Source organism: Primulina eburnea, chromosome 3 (assembly GCF_022965805.1).
Source record: "Primulina eburnea isolate SZY01 chromosome 3, ASM2296580v1, whole genome shotgun sequence".
Taxonomy (NCBI): domain Eukaryota; kingdom Viridiplantae; phylum Streptophyta; class Magnoliopsida; order Lamiales; family Gesneriaceae; genus Primulina; species Primulina eburnea.
The window spans coordinates 5792354-5816127 of NC_133103.1; the positions used below are offsets into that span (position 1 = coordinate 5792354).

At 33.2% G+C, this 23774-nt stretch overlaps 5 protein-coding genes across 9 annotated transcripts; 1 reads left to right on the top strand and 4 right to left on the bottom strand.

The window, feature by feature from the left end:
- Positions 1–335: 335 nt before the first annotated feature.
- Positions 336–692, bottom strand: LOC140828683 (E3 ubiquitin-protein ligase ATL23-like). Its single transcript, XM_073191609.1, has one exon. The coding sequence runs from the start codon at positions 690–692 to the stop codon at positions 336–338; it is 357 nt and encodes a 118-aa protein (XP_073047710.1).
- Positions 693–4249: 3557 nt separating this feature from the next.
- LOC140828094 (monooxygenase 2-like) lies at positions 4250–6728 on the top strand. 2 transcript variants are annotated; one of them, XM_073191076.1, is made up of 7 exons: positions 4250–4396; positions 4477–4570; positions 4654–4800; positions 4877–4945; positions 5269–5431; positions 5518–5749; positions 5862–6728. In XM_073191076.1, the coding sequence occupies exons 1-7, from the start codon at positions 4363–4365 to the stop codon at positions 6410–6412; spliced, it is 1290 nt and encodes a 429-aa protein (XP_073047177.1). In that variant the 5' UTR covers positions 4250–4362; the 3' UTR covers positions 6413–6728. The 2 variants fall into 2 exon arrangements, with proteins under 2 accessions (XP_073047177.1, XP_073047176.1); XM_073191075.1 differs by having other exon boundaries at positions 4274–4404.
- Positions 6729–11453: 4725 nt separating this feature from the next.
- Positions 11454–13258, bottom strand: LOC140828095 (protein FD-like). The gene is made up of 4 exons (XM_073191077.1): positions 12858–13258; positions 12695–12786; positions 12383–12460; positions 11454–11659 (listed from the first exon to the last, which is right to left on the bottom strand). The coding sequence occupies exons 1-4, from the start codon at positions 13069–13071 to the stop codon at positions 11579–11581; spliced, it is 465 nt and encodes a 154-aa protein (XP_073047178.1). The 5' UTR covers positions 13072–13258; the 3' UTR covers positions 11454–11578.
- Positions 13259–15139: 1881 nt separating this feature from the next.
- LOC140825732 (la-related protein 1C-like) lies at positions 15140–19244 on the bottom strand. 2 transcript variants are annotated; one of them, XM_073187668.1, is made up of 6 exons: positions 18592–19243; positions 17294–17846; positions 17068–17227; positions 16860–16950; positions 16153–16224; positions 15140–15823 (listed from the first exon to the last, which is right to left on the bottom strand). In XM_073187668.1, the coding sequence occupies exons 1-6, from the start codon at positions 19051–19053 to the stop codon at positions 15590–15592; spliced, it is 1572 nt and encodes a 523-aa protein (XP_073043769.1). In that variant the 5' UTR covers positions 19054–19243; the 3' UTR covers positions 15140–15589. The 2 variants fall into 2 exon arrangements, with proteins under 2 accessions (XP_073043769.1, XP_073043768.1); XM_073187667.1 differs by having other exon boundaries at positions 17068–17846; positions 18592–19244.
- A 1164-nt stretch (positions 19245–20408) lies between these two features.
- Positions 20409–22590, bottom strand: LOC140825733 (uncharacterized). Of its 3 annotated transcripts, none has more exons than XM_073187670.1 (3): positions 22389–22590; positions 21304–21759; positions 20409–21190 (listed from the first exon to the last, which is right to left on the bottom strand). In XM_073187670.1, the coding sequence occupies exons 1-3, from the start codon at positions 22497–22499 to the stop codon at positions 20507–20509; spliced, it is 1251 nt and encodes a 416-aa protein (XP_073043771.1). In that variant the 5' UTR covers positions 22500–22590; the 3' UTR covers positions 20409–20506. The 3 variants fall into 3 exon arrangements, with proteins under 3 accessions (XP_073043771.1, XP_073043772.1, XP_073043773.1); XM_073187671.1 differs by having other exon boundaries at positions 21304–21815; positions 22389–22581; XM_073187672.1 differs by having other exon boundaries at positions 21304–21811; positions 22389–22523.
- Positions 22591–23774: the final 1184 nt, after the last annotated feature.

Consider the following 23774-nt stretch of genomic DNA (forward strand, 5'->3'; position numbering starts at 1 on the left):
ATATAATTTTCCATTTTCATGTAAAAATCCTTGCATGATTTGAAGATTCAAAATTACGCTAAATGTGGGAAATATTAGAAGGAAGAGGCTAACGAGGGAAAATAATCGAAATAGAAAATATGATAATTATATATACAAAAAAAGATTAAAATTGAATATATTAATTCCCCCGCCGCCAATAATATTCCCCTGAGACGGTCTGAACATACAAAAAAAGATTAAAATTGAATATTATTAATTCCCCCGCCGCTAATAATATTTCCCCTGAGACGGTCTGCTTTCCATATTACAACAGCACAGAGATTCTTCATCTTCCTTCCCTTCTGTAGTTCTGTTCAACACTGATTCTCGGTCGGGTCGAAAAAGTCCGGCCCAATAACGACCCGACAAATCGGGCAAGCCGAGTTTTTCGACAGCCAGATATCAATGCACTCTGCATGAAACCCATGGTTGCAACCGGGAATCAGTTTAACTGGTTGCTCGCTCCCAATTTCATCCAAACAAACCGCACAATCGGACCCCGGAAGCAAATCCTCGCCAGTGACCTTCGGTAGCTTCTCCAGTTCGGCGGCCGAGAGCCCATTTTTCTGGACTCGCTTTACCGACCGTAGCTCCGGGTTACCGCTGGCATTGTTCGTGTTCGCCGCATCGTAGCACAGGAGACAGACGTAAATCAGGATCACCGATGTCATACCTACGCACGGTAGAAAAAGAGTAAGAAAGACCGATACATGCATTCTTTTGGCCTTTCTTCTATGTCTTTTTTTAAAAAAATCTGCCTGGATTTTCGGGAAAAAAGGGTTTTTTGAATTTGAGATTTTCTTCCTTTAATTCTAGGGGTTAGAGTACTGCAGTGACGCAGTTCATTTCTGAGAGACGGGCACAAGAGAGAGTGGGTTTATATATGTAGATAAATTTCAGTTCATCCCTGGACTCTTACGACCTAGATAGACTAAATCACCCCCAAAATTCTAAATTTTGTACATCTGATCCCTATATAAACTTCTCAAAAACATTGTGTAGTCATTATTAGAAAATAAAAATAAAAAGGAGTATTCCCTATGTTTCCTGTAGTAGAGGGAGAGCCGGAGAGGTTTAATTTAGAGCGGTTTGGCTAGAATATATAAGGAATTCCGGTTGCATCTAAGCTGGCTAATATAAAAATCTATAAGTGTGTAGCACAATTTTTAAAGTATTTGAGTATGATATGAGAAAATTGTGCAAATATTAAATAAGTTAACGATCTAAATTGTACAAGGTATGCTTTTATCTTATTTAACTTAATCAATATAGATATCATATGAATTTAATAGGAATTATATATATATATATTATATACAATTCCTATTAAAAAGGACCAAATCGTGGGAGACAAAGTGAACACGTACATGTCCATGCACGGCCTTGCTTGGACACAAAGTTTTATGCATGGCTATATTTATATCCACGCACACAACACTCTTTTTAGCAAATTTCGGAACCACGTAGAAAATCTTAAAATATCGGGCTTTTATAAAGTCATCTCTAATATTTATTAATTTTTAATAAAAATATTACATCGTACACAATTCTAAAAAAACACTATATTTGATTATTTTATCTCAAAGTAACTTACTGAATTACATATATATTAATTTAGTCGCTTGTATTTAGAAAATCATTATCCGTTATTTTTAGATATTGAAACATCTTTCCAATACAAAATTTCGATCAAAGTACAATCGTAGCCTTTGAACTTGGTTACAACTTTTGAATTCAGAAAAATAGAATAGCCAGATCATAGAATAGATTGAGAATGGTTACAAGATAGAATAGTTTTCAATGCAACCCGTGAACAAACGCGTCATTCTTGGGAATAAATGTACGTGGTTTTTCAATATTCACTTCTTTTACTTTTCTCCTTTTTGCTATTCTATCTTTTACTCTTCTATTTTTACTATTTTTTCACATTTTTATTTTTTTGTCAAAAAGATTTGATATGGTTTATGAACAAAAAATAGTTACTATTACCAATAAATTCTTAAATCACACAAGACGCCATTTCTCGTAACTGTTAAGATTGGAACTTGGACTTAACTCAACTTCAACAGCTACTCTCACGTCCAAGAATGAACATGTGGAGCGTGGAGTTTACAAATGACTCAATTATGGGCAGAACGGATGGCCTAATTATAAGCAGTCCAACAACATATAACGGTGGAACCCGGGCTTTGATACCATGTTAAGATTGGAACTTGGACCTAATTCAACTCCAAAAGCTAGCTCAAGAGGGGAGGATTGTTCATGCCAATATATATAACTCCCAGATTATTTATCCTACCGATGTGGGACAATTAATAGTAGCTATCCAAAAAATAAAAAAAGTAATGACTCTTTGGGATTTTGTGCTACAGTGAAAGTCGACGTGCGAACGGTCTATTATTAGGAAGTATACTTAATTTAGAAATTTTTGTCGACGTGGGTTACGTTTTATTAAATTTACCGAAAACGATTTAATTTAGGTCTCATTACTTTTTATATAATAAAATATTTGGTGATTTGAAATCAAATTTTATCTCATTTATCATGCGGGGATTTTGGCAAAAATTTATGTGAGACGGTCTTATGAATCGTATTTTGTTGAGCAATCCATAAAAAATATTATTTTTCATGCTAAGAGTATTACTTTTTATTGTGAATATCGATAGGATTTACTCGTCTCGCAAATAAAGATTTGGGAGGACCGTCTCACAAGAGACTTACTCGGGGATTTTTAAGCAAAATTTTTTTAGTAGCAGAATCGAAGGGTTTTTTTTAAAAATATAATATTTTTAAAAGTTATTTATTAAAATATAGCAGATTTAAAAGTTTTACAAAAATATAGTAATCCGGAGGTTGGATTTCCGGATTCAGAATCCGCAGCAGACTGACACGGATTCTCCATCGGCGACGGTTTAACTAAAAACCGTCGCTAATAGCGACGGTATTCAACAACCGTCGCAATTTGCGACAGTTTTAACAACAATCGTCGCTAAGGCAAGGATTTTCTTTCCTACTCACATTCTCATCCACCGAGTATTTGACGAATTCATCCTATCCTTCAACTCAACTTTTCTGTTTCGACACTCTTCTTGAGCAGTATTTTTTCTTCGGTCCGTGTCTTTTTTTTTATATATATAACAATTCAGTGATTCTCTTTCCCTTATAAATTGCGTCGATCGTGTGCTTAACGGAATTCTTAATTTGATTTGATAGTTTTCTGTCTTTACAAACATTATCAGAAATAATATACAAAAAACAATTAAATGTAGAAAGAAAAAACAGAAATTCGAATTAGTCTTGGTGCAATTCTCCGAAATTCTGATACTCAACACAATTCTCAAAAATCAAATTCTGAATTACTGAGAGTCGGCGCAATTCCCTCAAATTCTGATATGCGACAGAAAACTATCAAATCAAATTAAGAATTTCGTTAAGCACACGATCGACGCAATTTATAAGGGAAAGAGAATCACTGAAGTTTTATAAAAAAAAAAAAGACACGGACCGAAAAAAAAAAAAACTGCTCCAGAATTCGTCAAATACTCGGTGCAAATCCTTGCCTTAGCGACGGTTGTTGTTAAACCGTCGCAAATGGCGACGGTTTTTGAAATACGTCGCTATTAGCGACGGTTGGGGTTAAACCGTCGCCGACGGAGAATCCGTGTCATACTGCTGCGGATTCTGAATCCGGAAATCCAACCTCCGGATTACTATATTTTTGTAAAACTTTTAAATCTGCTATATTTTAATAAATAACTTTTAAAAATATTATATTTTTAAAAAAAACCCCAGAATCGAATGTCGATAAAGATGGCGCCTCTCGTAGGCTTAATTTATAATTGGGGAAAGATAAAAGAAAACAGCCGAACCGTAACGAAAAAACTTAGCCGGAGAAGAGGGCTTTCATCAATATATTTATTTATTACATAAAACAAGATAATGAAAATATAATAATTAGGAGACCCGGCTTACCCCAGTTGGTTGGTCTCACCCTTTCTCTATCCTAGTCTTGGGTCTAGTCCTCTTCGTAATAATATCTAATAATAATAATAATAATAATAATAATATATTAACAGCAGTCAAAACATGTGTGCGTTTAAATATAAATTGTGATGAAAATGTTGCATCATTAAATATTATTTAATTATCAAAGACCAACAAATGGAATCAAAGAGTGAGTGAGATATAAAATGGAGGTTCACTGTAATTTATCAAGAATTCTCAACTGGCGGCTCAATGTAGTATTCAACCGGCGGCCAACTTGCTAAGTCAAAGCATTCATGCGTGCATCACTTCAAAGTTTTTTCCTAAACTTTGAACTAAAATATCCCTCTCATATGAATGCCCAATCAAATCAAACAAAGTGGAAAATATGGTACATTGGTAAAAATTCTGCTTCTATAAATTTAGCTGCTTTATTTGAAACAACTTGCTTCATCTTCCATTCCAATTCAGACAAGATTAATCTAATGGACTCGGCGAAGTGTGAAGATATTGTTGTAGTTGGGGCTGGCATTTCGGGTCTGGCCACGGCCTTGGGGCTTCACAGGTATCGGCGTATGTTCAGATTCGAATAGTTAAGATTATGTTTGTAGTAGTTGTTTTTTTGAGCTGATGAAATGACTTTTGAAGATTGGGGATACGGAGCCTGGTGTTAGAATCATCGGAGAATTTAAGGATTACTGGGTTTGCGCTGACGATGTGGACAAATGCGTGGAGGGCGCTGGATGCACTTGGGATTGGAGATTTGCTGAGGAAAAGCTCTGTGCAAATTCAAGGGTGGGTCTATCTCCAATAATAAAATAAATTGTTCTTTATTTTGATTTAGATGTTTTGAAGTAATTGTTGGGTGCAGATATCAACTTGCTTCAGCGAATTCCAACCAGCCTACTTCTCAGAGATCCTCCGAGGCAAATGTAAAATTGTGAGTTTCGCAGCTTTTAAGTTGCCACTAAGATGGTGGCTGTTATTTTGTTGGATAGTTTGGTAAATGGAAATTGAAAACAAACTTGCTATGTTATGGTCTCTTCAGTTATTTTAGTTGATATAATAAATTATACATAGTTTAGTCGCTAATTTAACCTTAATTAGTTCATCTGGTGTGGGTCATCGGTATAAATTTGGTCCACATAACAAAATCATATCCCTTTTGGTCGTCAAATATACACAGAGTAACTTTTCAAAGATGAATATATAATCCCAAAATCGTTTTTGGAATTGATTTTCAGATAACTATTTGTTTTGCAGCAAATTTGAAAACCGATGTGTGAGAAGGAAAATTTTATTAGAAACCTTGGCGGGTGAATTGCCGGAGGGAACCATCCGATTCTCTTCAAAAGTTGTTTTGATCGAAGAATCTGGGAAATTCAAACTCGTGCATCTCGCAGATGGATCGGTGATAAAAACTAAAGTATCTTCGAGATGTCCTTGCAAATCATGTTTTTCGTATTAGCACACAAAAACCAAGAATTATTGATGTTTTAATTCTAAATCCAGGTGTTGATTGGGTGTGATGGAGTGAATTCTATAGTAGCAAAATGGCTGGGGCTTCAAAATGCAGTTAGCTGTGGGAGATCATCAATAAGAGGCTTTGTAAACTACCCGAATCCACACGCATACGAACCGAAGATCCACGTGCATTTGGAGGGTGGCGTGCGATATGGCCTTATTCCTAGTAGTGACAAGAGTGTGTATTGGGCATGCACTTTCGATCCTTCCATCTTCAAACGTAAGTCGTTATCGTAAACACGATTTCTTATATGTTACTTTCCTGGCATTTTTACTTAAAAAGATTAGATTTTGACACAACGTAACGGGGATTTTGTATCTGTAAACTACAGATGAAGGGGACGAACCAACCCCTGCGGAAATGAAGCAATTTGTGGTGACCAATGTTCGAAGTGCACCAATACAAGTATCTGACGTTGTAGGGAGAACCGAGTTAGACTTCATCAACTATGCTCCTTTGAAATTCAGACTACCTTGGAACATTTTACTAGGAAATATTCTGAAAAACAACGTTTGTGTAGCCGGGGACGCGTTTCATCCTATGACACCGGATTTGGGGCAAGGTGGATGTTCCGCCTTGGAAGGCGGTGTTATTCTTGCTAGGTGTCTTGGTGAGGCTTTCTTAGGAAAAACGAAAGGACACGAGCAAACAAACGATGATGAATTTGTGAGAATTGAAAAGGGGTTGGAGAAGTATGTCAAAGAAAGGAGATGGAGATGTTTTAGCCTTGTCAGTATTGCTTATTTGTTTGGTTTGATTCAACAAAAAGAAGGGAAGGTGATCAGCTATTTGAGGAAGAAGTTCTTGAGTAATTATTTTGCGGTGACTATGGTGAAGATGGCTGATTTTGAATGTGGGAAGTTGAGTGTCCCGATTCCTTGAAGTTGGATTAGTGATGCTTGCCATCTAATGTTTTTCTATTTTTAAATTTTATAATATTTCACGACGGGCTCGGTGTGAATCCAGTCCATGACCTTTGTTTTTTTTTTACTAGGGGTGGGGGATCGTGAATTGTGATGTTACTTGACCAAGAGGTCAGTGGCAGTCCATGACCTTATTGATTGGAAGAATAAGTTGATGTGGTGAAAGAGCATTAATCTTTATAATTTTATTTATTTTGAAATGAAAGTGATAGGCGAAATAATGAAAATCTCATTTATGTTTTCAAGTTTTTTAATTAAAGAAATGAAATTGCAACTGTTGGCTTCTTTTATATATTAGATTAATTAGACACACATTATATAAAAATATAACGTGTACCTTATGACTAATAAAACAAGCATCCATATTATAATGACGTATATTACCTGGAATTTGCGTATCCTGTCTTTATTTTCGGGGGTAAAAGCACATATTCTTCAATTCTCTCCTATATTTAGGTTTGTATGTGTTTTTCACACAAATTTAAAAAATTATTGAAACCGTAAATTTTCTTTATTGTAACGACCATGGACGGGAAAAGGCCCCCGAGAGAGCCCAAGATCGGGATAGCCCGTGGTCGTTACAGTAAATTTTATAAATAAATTTTGTATTTTCCCGATGTTTTAATTGGATGCAAAAATTTATAGGAAATTAAATTAAATAGAGGTAGATTGGTAAAAAGAGTTGAGAAAATAATGTCAACTTGAATACATAATTTGGACGATCAGCCTGGTTTTGATCTCCTAGAACAAAAGTAAACTTTTGTAAATCCAAAGAAAGTAATTTGCAGTAATTAATCTCAATCCCAAACCGGAAGAACTTAAAGCATAAATCACCAATGCCTCGGCTACAACTGGTTCATGGAAACTAGGGAGGCTGCCAAGAAACGCTATTATAACAGAGCCTTGAGAGTAGCGGAGAAGACACCAGTAACCAGTGATTGAGAAACACCGTCGCGTCCACATTGCCTTTCAGGTAATTTTCCGGTGGTTTGCTCCAGCGTCTTAACTCTAAGTCATGCAGATTGCAGCCAGAGCGGAAGAGGAATGGAACAAATTGTGGATGGGCTGCTGGCCATTAAGTTATTTGATTATTTTTAAGAGTAGGTTTTTTGGGAGACGGTCTCACGAATCTTTATCTGTGAGACGAGTCAATCCTACTGATATTCACAATAAAAAGTAATACTCTTAGCATAAAAAGTAATATTTTTTTTATAAATGACCAAAATAAGAGATCTGTCTCACAAAATACGACATGTGACATCATCTCACACAAATTTTTCCCTATTTTTAAATCAAGTCGTCAGTCTTATTTTTGAAATAAAAGATTAGTTATTTTTTACGTTTTATTTTTATTTTAAAATAAAAAAAATTTAAATAAGAAATGAAAATTTCGTTATTAATTTTTTTACGTGGGTATTATTTTTTTATTTGTAATTTTATCAATGTTTTATATTTACACACATTATATATATATATATATATATATATATATATATATATATATATATATCTGTGTGTGTGTGTGTGTGTGAGAGATATCTTAATAAAAATAAAAATGTATCAAAATACTATTACTTTTAAACAAAATTAAATAATTAGATAGAATGGATTTGATATCAAATGCAGTAATTGGTTGGTATCTAAGATATTAAATATATTATTTTTTTATTTTTATTTTAAAAAATTATTTAAATGCGCATATTCAATTTTTGAATAAATATAGATCTTGAAAACATATTCGAATTTTTTATGAGAAACCCCAAAATACAAAATTAGATTTATAAAAAAACTATGATAAATTTATATATTTGTATATAAATATGTAATTATTAACCGTCTTTATCTTTCCACAATATTTTTATTTACTAACTATTAACTAATATACAGATGCATTCAACAATTTTTTTTATAATTTATTTGATTTATATTTAATGAGAATTCAAACGTAATAATAAGAAATTGTTCGAGATTACAATGCAATTTTGTTAGAAAACAATTTTTGTTAATTTGTCCATAATGGAGGGACAAATATATATTTATATATATATATATATTGGTGTCCTTGACAGTTTCTATTATATCCTCAATTTTAATAAAATAGAATAGATTTTTATATCCATTTCAGTTCTTAAAAATTAATAAATATAATAAATTAGTCCTTATAATTATATTTAACCAAAAATTTAATATTGAGGAGTAATGTGTTGTTTTTTAAAAATGTAAAGAATAAAATACTATCTCGAAATGTTTAAGGACTGAAATACTTAATAATAATATTTAATAAATATCATAAATTAGTCCTTATAATTATATTTAACCATAAATTTTTATATAATATTTTCATGTTAATTATGATGTATTTCAAGTTCACTTAATAATAATATAATTTGAAATTCGTTATATTTTATCTCACTAATGTGTAAATAAGTAACATGTAAATCTAACATTTAATTTATTATTCCATTGTAAACAAAAAAAAAATATAATCGAAATCAATTTTCCCAAGACACAACCTTAGAAATTCTTTGGTTTCAAGAGGATATTCATTTTTACGCTGAATTTAAGCTTTATCAAAACATAAACAAAAGTATGTCGAACACGGGAATATGGTTATTCCCATAAACATGAAAATATGTATTTCCACTCTTTGGGTTGGATTACCCATTCCTATTCTCAACCTTTCTTATTTATTTTCCTATTATTATTTTATATTTATTATAATACAAACGTGTATTTTGGCACTAATATGAATAAAAGTTTGCAAAAACTTATGTGAGACGGTCTCACGGGTTGTATTTGTGAGACGGATCTCTTATTTAGTTCACCCATGAAAAAGTATTAATTTTTATGCTAAGAGTATTATTTTTTATTGTGAATATGGGTAGGGTTGACCCGTCTCACGGATTATGACCCGTGAGACGATCTCATATGAGACTAACTCATAAAAGTTTACCCACCTGTCCATATGCTGCATGAACGAATTACTTATTGATACCTTTTTCCCCCAAACTCGACTTTTCTAATCCGTTATTAAATTAGGCGGAAACGGTTTAAGTATTTGAATATAATTGTGAAGACGAACTTATATTTTTATAAGAAAAGTCAAACGGGATTTATTTTTTAACAAATGAGTTTAAGATTGCGATTGTGGTTGAAGCATATATTAAACTAGAGGGGTTTAAACTTGAGATAAAATCGAAAAAAATAAAAAATACAAATCGAAAAAACTAACCAAATCGAAATGAAATCTGGATTTTGTAATTCGGATATAAATGTTAAAACAAAAGTTTATTTGGTTCGGTTCGAATTATATATGTCAAAACTAAATTGATGGAAAAAATCAAATTTTATTAAATTAATATTTATTTATATTATATATTTTTTAATATGATATTTAGGGAATAAATAATCATTTTGAATAATTTTTAGTTAATTATTATTTATATAATTTATTTAAATTTAATATTTAAATATTTTATTAAGAAATAACGTAAAAAGATAAAATATTATGTTTTGCGATATATTTATATTATTAATTTAAATAATTATATCATACTGAATTACAATTAATCAAACTAAATAATCGAGCTGTTTTAGTAGAAAATCGAATTCAAAAATTGAAAAAAATGATTTAAATATCAAATTATATATTTCTAAAACTAAAAATCGAAAAAATAAGTAAAAAACCAAACAAACGGATAAACAGCCTAATTTCCACTGTTCCATTTATAAGAGATCAATAATTGGAATGCCCGCATAGCTTTGGTGGGCCCCGCGAAATAAATTTCCAAAGTAATACAGGTGGGTCCACTTATGACATATTTTTCTTTTGTAATAAAATGCCCAAATAAAAGCCAACCGATTATCTTTAAAACAAATTTATAACAGCCTCTACAGTACGAGAAAATAATTGAAAATATGTATAATTAGTCAACAAGAACTGTACCTCATGACGTCAGCTTCCTATAAAAATTATTAACTGGTGAAAAAGGTTTAAATAAGTTTTGATATGTTGTATATCTATCGTGCACATCTATGTGAACATCGATGAGGTATTACTCACCTATTGAATGTACAATTTTTCTATATTTCATCACATCCAATAGGTGAGTGACACATCATCGATGCTCAAATAGATGTACACGATAGATATGCAGTATATCAAAATTAAAAGTTTAAATAGCAGCCTTATACATTAATATTGAGCTATGAGAAAAAAAAAGTAAAATGAAATGAAATAGTAAAAATAAAAGACATACAAATAAATTTGGATCTCATCAATCTAACCCAGACAAATTGTGTGGCCATTAGTGGCGAGACATATTCCAACCAATTAATTTATTATATTATATGGTCCTCCTCAATACCAATCTTGCTCATTATTATTTTACGCCATAGATTAAATAACATTCGTAAATGTACACTTTATTTGATAATGTAGTAATGATAAAACGATAACATGTGGACCAACTTCGAGATAGTGAAACAATAGATCTCTTAAGGTAAAAAGTAAAAACAAAATTAAAATTAGATATTTATAATATCTCATCCATAACAAAATGTGTTTGAATTTTATGAACCTACGTGTATTTTCTTGAATAAAATCTGCACAAAATATTAAAAATATAATACTAATATATGATATTTGAATATCAATTGTTTCAAATTTAATACTAATATATGATTTTTGATACCCAAATATATATATAACAAATGTTGTTATTAATAAATTTGCTCCAATTTTATACTCAAAATTTTAATTTTTTGTATCAGATATAAAACAATTAATATTCAAATATTATATATTAGTACTATATTTTCAATATTTTATATCGATTTTCGATGATTTTATCGAAGAATAACGATTCATTGAAATACGAATATATTGTACGTACACACTTTTAGATTATACATAACTTGAAAAGCAACAAAAAACCGAATCCATATTTCCATCAAACAAAAGATGACCATTAATACAATGTTGCATAAGTATATGGCTCAACTTTCTACTTTTCAGCAGCCTATTTTCACATCGGAAAAATAATTTTTCCTGGATGTTACAACATAGAAGCCACTTGAAAAACACATGAAACTTTACAATGTAGATGTAGTAGGCCAAATCTACTTAAAATGGGGCTGTTAAGGTTCTGTAAAGGCTGCAAAGCCTATGATTTTTGGGACGTCGATCGCCAGCTGCAACACACACCTGCAAATTTAAAAGAAAAATGAGCGAGTACAGATAAATTTATCCCAACAGTGAAATACATCAGCAGGGACGATTAATTTTAACCTACTATTAGATAGTACTTTTAAGCGATTTAACATTATATTTTATTTATTAAAATTTACCATAATTTTTTTCCAGAAATCGTAATTATATATTCAGTGATTTTTTTTTATATAATACTTTATTATGAGACACCAAGTACGTGAATTTCAAATAATCTTCTAAAATATTCAAAAATGCAATTTTATTGATGTGAGTTTTGATATTTATTCATGTAATTTATCAAAATTTGATTTTCATCAAATTATTTTTTGTTTTGATCTTTTTACCTCAAACCAAGTAAAAAGATCAAAACAAAATATCTATATAATTTAATATAATTTATTTGACAACAATTTTTCTTATGATACATAAGTTCATATTATTCAAATTAAAATTCATTTCAATATTTATTCTTATTACGTGGATCATATATATGTGAGTATCACTTTCAAATAAATAGTACATAATAAATTTAATGGTTAAAAAAAACACAAAACAAGAAAAAAAATCTAAATTATCAAACGAAAAACAAAATTTTTGACAAGTCAGAATATTAAAACCCAAAAATGTCAATAATAAAATAACATTTTTCCTTTAAAATATATCAAATCGTGGCTAAATCTGAAAATCAAATGGCATTTAATTTGTTTAGGAACTCACCTTTTCTTGTTGTTGCCTAAGCCTGGCATTCTCTTTCAATAAATGTGCAACCTCAAGCTCTAACTCGTACGTATATGCCTTTTCATCACAAACCAAAAAAACATGTTATGTTAAAATATACAGACAAATTACCAGTCTTTTAAACCAAAAACCAAAGGAAAACATAACCCAAAAAATACGCTAAAAATTCTCGTTCGATCCCATTATCGGGGGATAAAAAAGAGAGAGATTGATATTTTTACAATCGTACACATTTTTACTACATGCATTTCACCCCGAAAACATATGCTAGCAATTGCCAAAAAAACAAACCTGTTTTCTTGCTCTAGACCTGGCTGCCGACTCTCTGTTCTTCATCAATCTGATCATTTTTCTGTCACGTGCATTTTCATCAACACAGGGACCTGATCGTCTCCAAAGATTACAACGAGTTTTGAGCGTGAAATTAGTAAAGATGGGTTTTGAGTTCACTTACCAGAAGCAGATCGACTATTCTTTATCTGTGGTTTTGAAACAGTACTGCTGTAACTCTTTTGTTCATCACTTTTAGACTGATGAATTTGGTTCAAGGGGCAGGAAAGCAAGTCTTGGAAGTCCAGATCGGAGATAGGTGGCTGCGCGGCGGAGATGGAGGTGGTGGAGTCGTGGTTGTGGGAAGAGAGGCTGAGGTCTTTCCACACATCATCCATTGGTGATGGCGACGGGGAGACTTAGGAGAGGAGATATCTCGGGGGTTGACGGAAGCTGATTGGGTTTCTATTATTACCATTTATGTATGGCAATTTAGACTGACCCTGTTTAAGCAAATAAATCAGATAAAATTAAAATGTTAATTAATAACAATTTCGTAAAATAAATTCATTTTGTACATTAGAATACATATCGCAGTTCTAATCCCCCGACTATAGCGGCTATCGCCCCCTATGTGCCGTGCCGTACCGTACCGTACCGTATCGTACACTGTTGAAGTATAGAATGATATTACATATATTACAGGGGTGTCCCATCGATCTAAATCGAAATAAAAAATAGTAAAATCAAATCGAACCGATTATATTTTTAGAAAAATCAAATTTTAAACCGACTCGATTAAAAGTCGGTTACCAAATAACTGATTTTGTCTGGAAAAAAAATCTGGCTTTACAGATTAATGTCACAGCCATTTGAGTCTTGAGACCACACTAATACGAAACTTAATTGAATTAACCACTAATTTATTTCAAACTTTTTCTTGAACCTAATATAATTTTATGGCAGAAGATAACCAGTCGGGTCTAGCTGATTTTCGAGTTCATCAATGCTTGATAAGTAGGAATGACAGGACCTAAATGAGCTGGAGAAACCATTGACCTCCAGTCGCCGCAGCAATCCGTTCAAGGTGTCACAACAAGATGACGTGTTAGTGGGTGAATTCTATCGGGTAAGGCTTGACGAGATGAACTATTTTTCTTAGCTCATCTTCATCTTTGCTCTTGGGGAAGCGTTGCAGTGATGTTCCTACTGTATCGTCACTGCAATAGAGTTTAACTTCCGAGTTCGGGATGGATTGGTAATAGAGTTTAACTTCCGAGTTCGGGATGGATTGGTGTGGTTCATACGCCTAAGACAACAAAATATTTATAACCTTCAAAGTTCAGACTCCTTTTTTACGAAAAGGAGTTTATTGTTCAAAATTTACCTTTAGAGTTCAGACTTGTTTTCTTGTCCAACAGTTCGAAGGTTTGGATATAGCAAAATAATTACATGAAAATTCCAAGATGTCCGGGAGAAACTTTGTCATGAACCTGAATCGAGAAAATACTTTTTGTTAAACCTAATATAATTTTATTTTAAAGTTTTGGTTTTAAAAAATCAAATTGATATTTTTTTTCAGTTTTTTATTTTGTATTTTGCAATGCTTTATTGCCTAAAGTGCAACTTTTTTTAATTAATAATATTTTCATCAATGAATTATTAAATATCAATCAATAAATTTAACCATATTATTAATTTTTAAAATAAAAATAATTGTGTTATTAATACATTAATATTTAGATAGTGTATAAACGAAGATTATCAATAAAGATATTAAATTAAAAAAAGCACAACAAAAAGTTGTTTTTGGTCATAAAAAGATTTAAAGAAACTGTGGATTTTTAATTTTTTGATGTGAGATATATTAGATCACATAATAATAAAGTTGAGTTTATGGGTCGATGACTGACCACTATAACGATGTATCCAGCAAAAGGGCATGCAGAGGATATAAAGTAAAAACAAAAAGGTAAAATAATAGGGAACGAATAATGAAAGTTGAAAATGTATCCAAAGGACAGATTGTTTGCTTGTAACAACATCGTTCCGATCATCAAAGCAAATCAAATCAAATCAACGATTTTTTTAATTGTAAAATCATAATATATGAAATAATTTATAGTTTTTCGTGGAAGATAACCTTTTACTCTAAATTATATTTATTGTTCACTTTCCAAAAAAAAAAATTTGTATGAAGATCAAAATGTTTGTGGAATAATAAACGATAAAAAATAAATTTGTTCAGTTTGATGGATTAAATTTCAAATAAGATAATAAAATATAATTTTACTCAATTTTAATAATTAATTACTTTATTAAAAAAACATAAAATATAATTTGATGTGAGATATATATATATATAACCAAACATTTGATAGGATAGGATAGGATAGGATAGGATTGGATTTTAAACCAAACATAACCGTAAAGAATATAACGTAGGATATGTGGGTATCGCAGGAGTGCAAAAAACTATTATATTACAAGGAGAGTACAACTTCCCCGTGCAGCAGGATATAAATGGTACCCACCCGCATAGAAACATTCCAATATCAAAATTGTAACCAAATAAGAATAAAAATTATAAAATTCAAGGCAAAATCAAGGTGAATCAAAATAATTTTCCGATTTCATAATGCCTTGTACACTGGGTACTCCGCAAGTAAAACATTTTTCCCGTCAACGACCGAACCATTAAAAAACAGTGTCCATCCATGTACCAACAAAAAAGCCGAGTTTGCTCTGGTTGTCTTCTCGATTTCCATATCTCATCTTCTCCACTCATTCATTCCTGAAATAATATAAAGTTCATTTTTGAAATATATTGTTGCTTGTAAATAAATGCATCCGGAGGAATCTGTCTGTGCCAGCCTTGACTGAATCCACGAATCTTTTAATCACGAGATGAGATTTTCACACACTAATTGAGTGGACTTCTTCCACACCATCATCTCCATTAGCCAACCTTGACGATCCAGTCAACCGACCAGATGCCATATCTACCTGGGCGTCAATATTGGCATTTTCATTGGTCGTTGTATCATCAAGTGATGTTTCCTGTAATGATGTCGCTAAGGCGTTTTCAGGTGTAGCTACAGAAGTGTTTAACCATTTGTCCCATTCATGAACTCGCCTCACCTTGTCTCCCTGTGAAGTATGGCGCGACAGAATGACAAAAATATTCTGTCCTGGATATGTTCAATTATCTCATAAAAAATGTACAAGTACCAATAGATAATCTACGGGATAGCAAGTAGTAAAATGAACGGTTATTCTCCACCGATTCATAATCTACCCGATAGCAAGAACTCATGTAATGTTAAATATATAACATGAGTTCGAGCACAATTCAACAGACAATACAGCACTACATGTAACCAAAAAGACATGGATGGAAAGATAAACCAAAATTTGACATAAGTTGAAACAGAGTATCACACCAGCAAAAAAAGAAAAGAAAAGAAAAAAAAACTGACCTGTACTTCCACGACTGTCGAGCATCTCAAGGATTCCAAAATCAGTGGGATATCCTGTGTCAAAAGATGTACCTGAAAAGCAAATCACACGGCAAAGCTTTGATCTTTGCATTGGATATAATTACTGCAAATATGAGATTCTTAGAAGTAAAACATTCAGTTCAACATCTGCTGATCACTAGGTCAGTCCAAACATTTCTCAAAACTCACAGGCATCGTAGAGTGGAAAATGTTTTTTTATTGTTTCAACTTCTGAAGAGATTTTAATTTTTACTGTGATTTACCGAAACAAGAAAGGATATATAAAAAGGCGTATATAGATATCAATTTCCATTTTGATTTAAATTTTTTTTCCTTCACAAATTCAATGCAGCTTTAAGATTAGATCAATACAGCCAAAAGGCCGAAGGGTTTCCGACCCTCATGAAGCCCAAGAATCGAGCATCAACTGATATAAGACTAGCATGACATTGCCTAACAAAAGAAATATCGAGTATTCCTCTACTGTTGGCTTGTCGCTGTCACCAAGTTAAAATGACATTACCAGTTACATAGCAATCTTTCCCTTTTAAAAGGAATCAAACTTCATCATGGAGTTAGATCAGTAAAAGATCCTTAAAATATAGTTAACTGTGTGATTTTTATGACGAGGATCCGAGAAATATTAGGATAAATTACACACAGGACCAGTTGCAAGTGCAACTTACTCGGGGAAAGGAGGCTATTAAAGTAATGGGAACCCAGCCGTGATCATCCATGTTTGACTTCAGAAAATTATCAGTCATCAAATTAACATCACTGTCACATCATAATACGTCATTCAGAAAACAAAACTGGGTGAGCATACGAATATAGCAAATGAAAGAAGTGCCATCATAATTCGGTTTTTGAGAAGTGATGTTCCAAAGAAAATACCTGAAATAATAATCTATTTGACTAACAATCAAATTAGATAATGGATTCACATTTGAAGCAGGATAAGGCAGAGGTGGTGGTGGTGATGGAGGAACCATGGACATAACCCCAAAGGCCTCCGGATGCACTGTTGGAACATAGATAAAAGGAGATGCCATATCTGAAAGATCCAAAATAATGGTTAGTAAGTTCAAATAATTCAATTTAGTATAGTTCAGTATCTTACCAAAACCCATTTGACCAGGGATTAATCTCACGGGTGGTGGCACCATAAATGGGGGAGCACCAGCGGGAATTGGAGGTGGCATGTATCCAAGTGGAGGAGGAGGCCCATAATGAGGGGAAAGATGAACATCTCTACGATCTTGATCTCTCCAGCCTCCATGATTACTATGATATGGGCCATCTCCACGAGGGCGGGACCCATAATTACCCCCCCTTCTTGAAGTATTTCTTGGGGAAGAATGATCATTTCCCACATGTGACTGAGAACCTTCACCTCCTCCAACAGGTCTCGTGCCTCTCACAGGAGTATTCAGTATAGGAGGAATCAGCTCATAAGGCAATCCAAAAATCGGAAATGGTGGTGGCGGCGGCGGGGGTGGTGGTGGGTTAGATGGCCTGCCAAAATTATTTTGAGATGGTCCACTCACTGAGGGGCTCCCTCCACCACCTCCTCCTCCACGATTTCTAGATCTTGGCCTAGTAGGAGGAGCTGTACTATTTGCAGAAGAATTAGCATTAACTTGTCTGCGAGGAGGTGTCGATATTATAGGAGCCTACAAGATCATTCAAAACGATTATATTTTATGTCGTTCATCAATGAAATTTTCATTCAAAAAGAAAAAAAATCAACATTTCACCAGATAGAATGAAGTTGTATCAAACAAACAAGTAATACTCACCTGATCAACACTGTGCCTGTTAAACTTGGAAGCTAAAAAATAATTCGTCCACAAATATGTAAAAATCAAAATATGTATGATATACGAGTTAGATACACACAAAACACGCACAATAAATTACTATATGCGTGTTAAAGGATGCAAAATCATATTAAAAATATTGAATTTTCCACCTTTATCGGCCTATCGTAAATTACATTATCAAGGTAAGAAATGTGCTGACAACACTACTAGAAAAGTCCGTTTTTTATTTATCCGCAAAAAGGCTTAACGCTCGAATTGATGAAAAGATTTTGGTTGCAGTCTCAGTTTATCCGTTGACCCACTTATCGGAGTGGACGCTTTTCAGTTAAGCCATACTAACAAAGGTGAGCGAAAAACATGAGTTTGAGCAAATATATAAGGAAAATTATTAAACTTCGCATTTTCTTAAGTCAGCAAGGGTAGACACACACAACATGACGTAAAAACTATCAGTTAATCCAATGAACTTAAGAGAAATATAACATTGATAGAAACATATAAGGCTCAATCACTGAAGAGAAACAAAATCGGATTGTTTACACCATTAAATCTACAAACCTAAAATTCTCAAGGATAGAAAAAGTATGATCTTCACCTGAGAAGTAGAGGCTGGTAAATCAGAACCTGGTCTAACGGAATCGAACGAAGATCTCAGACCAGGCCGGGTGGATTCAGAAAGAGCAGGCCAAGAAACATCCCCACCGATAAATGAACCCCCGTCAACGACGCTGTTTGAGGGAATGTTCCAAGCAGATCTCCTCGGTCCACCCGCATTGCCTTCACTGTTAGCATCAGAACTCTCAGGCTGGGCTTCGTGACCCGAGGTCTCACCCAAATAATTACCAGAACCCAAAGCCTGCCCCGGCGGGGCTGAAGAAAACCCAGGGGCTGCGGATACGGCGGAAGCTGTGGGAGGGGACATCCGTTCCGAATTGCCCCTAACAACGGAAGCCCACGCATCCGGACGCCGAGAATCGGGGCTGTTAACTCCAACATCGTCTTCAGCGGCGGCGGCGGCGGCGGCAGTGAGTGAACTATGCGAGTGATCCGTCGCCATTACTTGGACGTTAACCCGAAAAACAAAAACCCAAATAAAAAAATGAATCCTTATGCTAGAGATTGATTGAAATTATACGAAACGATAGCTGAATTCAGATTTTGTATGAAGTCCTCCGAATACCATGAGTGCGAGTGTGTGTTATCAAAGAATTTGATGTTGCGGAGGCTGCGTGGGTTATGAAAACGGAGGAATTTACAAAAAAAGGCCGACTTTTATCATTCACCTGTAGGGTAATTTAATTTAACCAGTGTGAAAGTGAAACTCTTTAACAGCCTTCTACTTAAATAAAATTTTATAAATCAATATGGATAAATTAATAACTTCTTAAAATAATATTTACCCATGATCCCAATTTGGTTAATTTTATAAATTATTAATATTGATAAATTAATAAAATAATATCTGAAAACAAAAAATCCCGTTATACATTCTCATATGTTAATTTGTCAGATAAATATTCAGTTTGATCTCATTGATGAAAAATAGTATCTTTATCTTAAGAATATTACTTTTAATTTTAATTATGGATCGTATTGACAAATTTCACGAAAATAGATCGGTCTCACAAGAAACCTGCTTATATTTGAAAGGTAACGGCATAAATCTAAGGTATAGTAATTCTCTAAAGCGTATACGTCTAACGTTATATATCTCATATATATATATATATATATATATATATATATATATATATATATATATATATATATATATATATATATATATATGAAACATATCAACCCTAATAGAGATGACATTTTTTCTCACGAGTTCGAGCCTCGCGAGAAAACTTGAAACAAGGGGAGTTTGGGGAGTAATTTAAGGCAAGTGATCGATTTCAGGTTCGATGATTTAAAAATTCATAAAATAGTTCGAGTAGGGTATGATAATACAATCCCAGCATCATCTCACAAATTGACTCATGATACGCTTTCATAGGAAATTTTGTGTTATCTAAAAAGTCATGGCAAAAACTTGTGTGAGACGATTTCACAGATCATATTTTGTGAGACGGATTTCTTGTTTGGATCATACACAAAAAACTATTAATTTTTATGCTAATATTATTATTTTTTATTGTGAATATCGATCGGATGGACCCATCTCACAAAAGATATACTCAAAAGTCAATTTGGTTGGATTGATAAAATTATATTGATAAATAATCTTGTGATTATTAAAATATTTAAGTACGATGCAGAATCATTTAATAAATAATAATATGTTTGGTTTGATTAATTAAATTTTAATATTGAATAAGATAGATAAATTACATTTGTGTTCTTTTTTCAATAATTAATTAATTAATTAATTGTTAAAAGCTTATCACAAGTACTTAATAAACGCAAATATTAAACTATAATGGAACGACAAAGTTATTTTGAGATGCTAAAAAAATAAGTAGTAACGATTATGTTGAGAAAAACAGTGAAAATAAACTGAATATCGGTCACAGGGACCAACTTGATCGGAGCATTAGGGCTGAAAATTGAGTAGATTCATCCATCACATACATCAGAGCTGGTTGTACTTTAAATCCTTTACCAATGTCCAAGTTCAAATATGTTTCAACCTGGAAATGATCCCAACTTTTCCGGCCTTGTAGTGAACCACTCAAGGTCAAACCCCACCCGAATTCACCTTCAGGGGTATCACGCATTGTCACTGCCCATTGGAAATATTCGGGGTCTGATTTTTTGGTCTCGATCCAGCCTCCAATTCTTGTATTCTCACCAAGTTCTGAGTTTACCGTCAGAGCAATATATCCATCCGAGAGGTGTCCTTCCCGACCTGTAGGACTATCTTCCTCCCTGGATATCTCTGAAATTCTATTCCGTTTGAAAAGGCTAATAGGGAGAGCCAATGCACCAAGACTGATCCTCTGACTCGATGACCTAGACACTTGGTGCATGCCAAGAAGGGAGAGCTTTGTGCTTCTAGAGAGTTGCCAAACAACTTGACCAAAAGTGCCAAGTGTAATTCCCGCAGAAGGAACTTGGGTTCGTAGACCAGAAACAAAATGAGCCCATGAGGCAACAACATTTGACTTTCTCACCGTTATGCCAATAGCACTGTCACTATGTTGACTCAGAAGAGGAGGACCAAACTCAGAATAATCAGTAAGGGCCCTTTCCTGCATAAGAAAAATAACTTAAAAAATGTCACTCGGTGATCACCTTAGATTATGCACAACATGAAAATGAGTCAAAAATCAGGACGCCAAGTTGCCAAGTTTAAAAATTTTACCCGATGAGAATCTGTTCCAACTTCAACATCCCTGCATTGTGCACCAATTGGAACTGCAACTGCAGAGAACCAATTACTTAAACGTGCTCCATAGAAAACTTTTGTAAGTGAAAGTGGCCCACCAAACGAATCGCCTTGCCCCGTTCCACCAGCCGTAAATTCTGCCAGAAATGTATCTTTCACACGGGCAGCAGTTTCAAATGTAAATCTCGCATCAATACCCGTCCTAATGCCTGATCTTCGTAATACATCACATTTATGTATGTCAACTCCATCCATAATGAAGAATCCGCCCAGCACATCCACTTTTCCTCTCACATGAGTACTTGCTTCCTGAAACGGATTTCCCTTGGAAGATTTATGGAAAGCAAGGATCCGTTCCACCTTGTCTTGCCTGTCCCTGAGCTTCATGATATCCGAAAAAGCTTCTCGTTGCAACCGCTTCAAGATTTCAATCTGTAAATCATATCATTTGAACGGCTGTAAGGCCCCATCATATAGCTTGTTTCTACCTATGGAAACAAAAAACTCGTTAACCCAAAAGCCCCTATTGAAGCAAGAAGAGAAAAGTTGCATCATCTAGACTGACTGCCATATTCACTCATGAATCAAAACCTGAATGCTTACAGCTGTACAAATACCAAACGATGACTAAGTTTGCTTGAACACTCGAGAGAGATTTTTCACAGGAGACTCTTTCTAGGATTACATTATATGGACAGATGCAATTAAGCTCCATCATTACAGACACACCAAAAACTGATTCGATCATTCCACACTCGAACTCAATTCAAAATTCTCATAAGACAATCCAAGTAATTTATAATTGAAAATACGTTATAAAAAGTCGGCCAATTTTACTTACAGAGAAATCAAACATACAGCCCATGAGCAACGACTTAAACACCAGTTTCCGATCAAAACACAATAACCAGAGAAAATAATGAACTCCCGAAAAATCATCAAGCGAACCGTATCACACACACCCAACAAACAAGTAATTTTTCAGAAAGTAAATCACATAAACTATCCGAACGAGAAATGAAACTATAAACTGCAAAATATGCGGAAAAAAAAAGGATTACCGGACTTCGGTTGTCAGAATCTTTTCGCCTACTGAGGAGACCGCGAGCAAAATGTTGGGTAGATTTCGTATATTCTTTCAGCTTATCAACCACTGTGGCAACTGGGTCCATTTTCAAGTTCCAAATCCTTCGTCCAGTTCACATCTGTGCGAGCTTGAATTCCACAACGAGCTCCGAACTTCCCAAATGGTTACCACTAAAACCTAAATAATATTTTAAAAAAACAGGAAAATCAAAAGACCATGCTACCCTTGTTTGAAATGGTTTTCGATAAAAATTCTTATTATTAATCAACGTATCTAAAGATATTTAAGTCTGTCTTCTCCTATATTTTTTTTCAAAGAATAAAGATTTACCATCATCAACGTTGGTAAATTAAAATTCAAAATTTTTAAAATTGACTCTCTACCATACCATTATTTTTAGGCAAAAACTTGTGAGAAATGGTGTCACGGGTCGTATTTGTTAGACGAGTTTATTATTTGGGTCATCCATGAAAAAATATTACTTTTTATGCTAATAATATTATTTTTTATTGTGAATATCGGTAGGGTTGACCCGTTTCACATATTAAGATCCGTGAAACTGTCTCACATGAGGCTCACTCTTATTTTTAATCCATAAATAATATTGAGATCATTTTTCTAAGTTCAGGAGTCGCAGACAAAAAACCAGTTGTATAAATGATTGAATAACTAAGTTTGATCTGCTCCATCGAGTAAAATCAAATGAAGCAAGTGCATACACAATCAATCAAATGCATTAACAAAAAAAAGAAAAAAATTTATTACAAACGCTGGGCGACACTGATTATTCACCACCTATATTAAATAGAACAACACTATATTTACTAAAGAATTATGGAATTGTAGTTTTTTTAAGGACATCTCTATAGAGAAGACGAAAACAACTCCAACTTGCATTCTTCATTTTGGAGAGTTACACATCCTCCAAATATGGTGGGTCAATGTATATTCAGAGCAACAAATAAGATGATGGTAAATTAAACAAATGTCATCATCAAGAAATGCAAAAAGAGTTCTCTTGTATTTTTTTTTGTCCATTTCAAAATTTTCTTTTGAATTTTAAAATCATTTTAATGTTAAATTTTTTTTAATCTCCTTTTAATTTATCTGAATAGTTTTATCTTTTCCATTAATTAATAATAATTTTACTATTTATAGTAAACACCAGATGAAAATAATGAACTCAGTCATGATAGAAAAAATTAACACAATTTATTACAAATACTTATTATCGACTTAATTTAATTTGAAAAAATGTATGCTAGTCATATGCATTGGAAGTGGAAAAACCGTCCAATTTGTTGGGTTGGACAATATGCTAGTCGTAGCGGAAAATCAACAATTATTTTAGAGGCCGTAA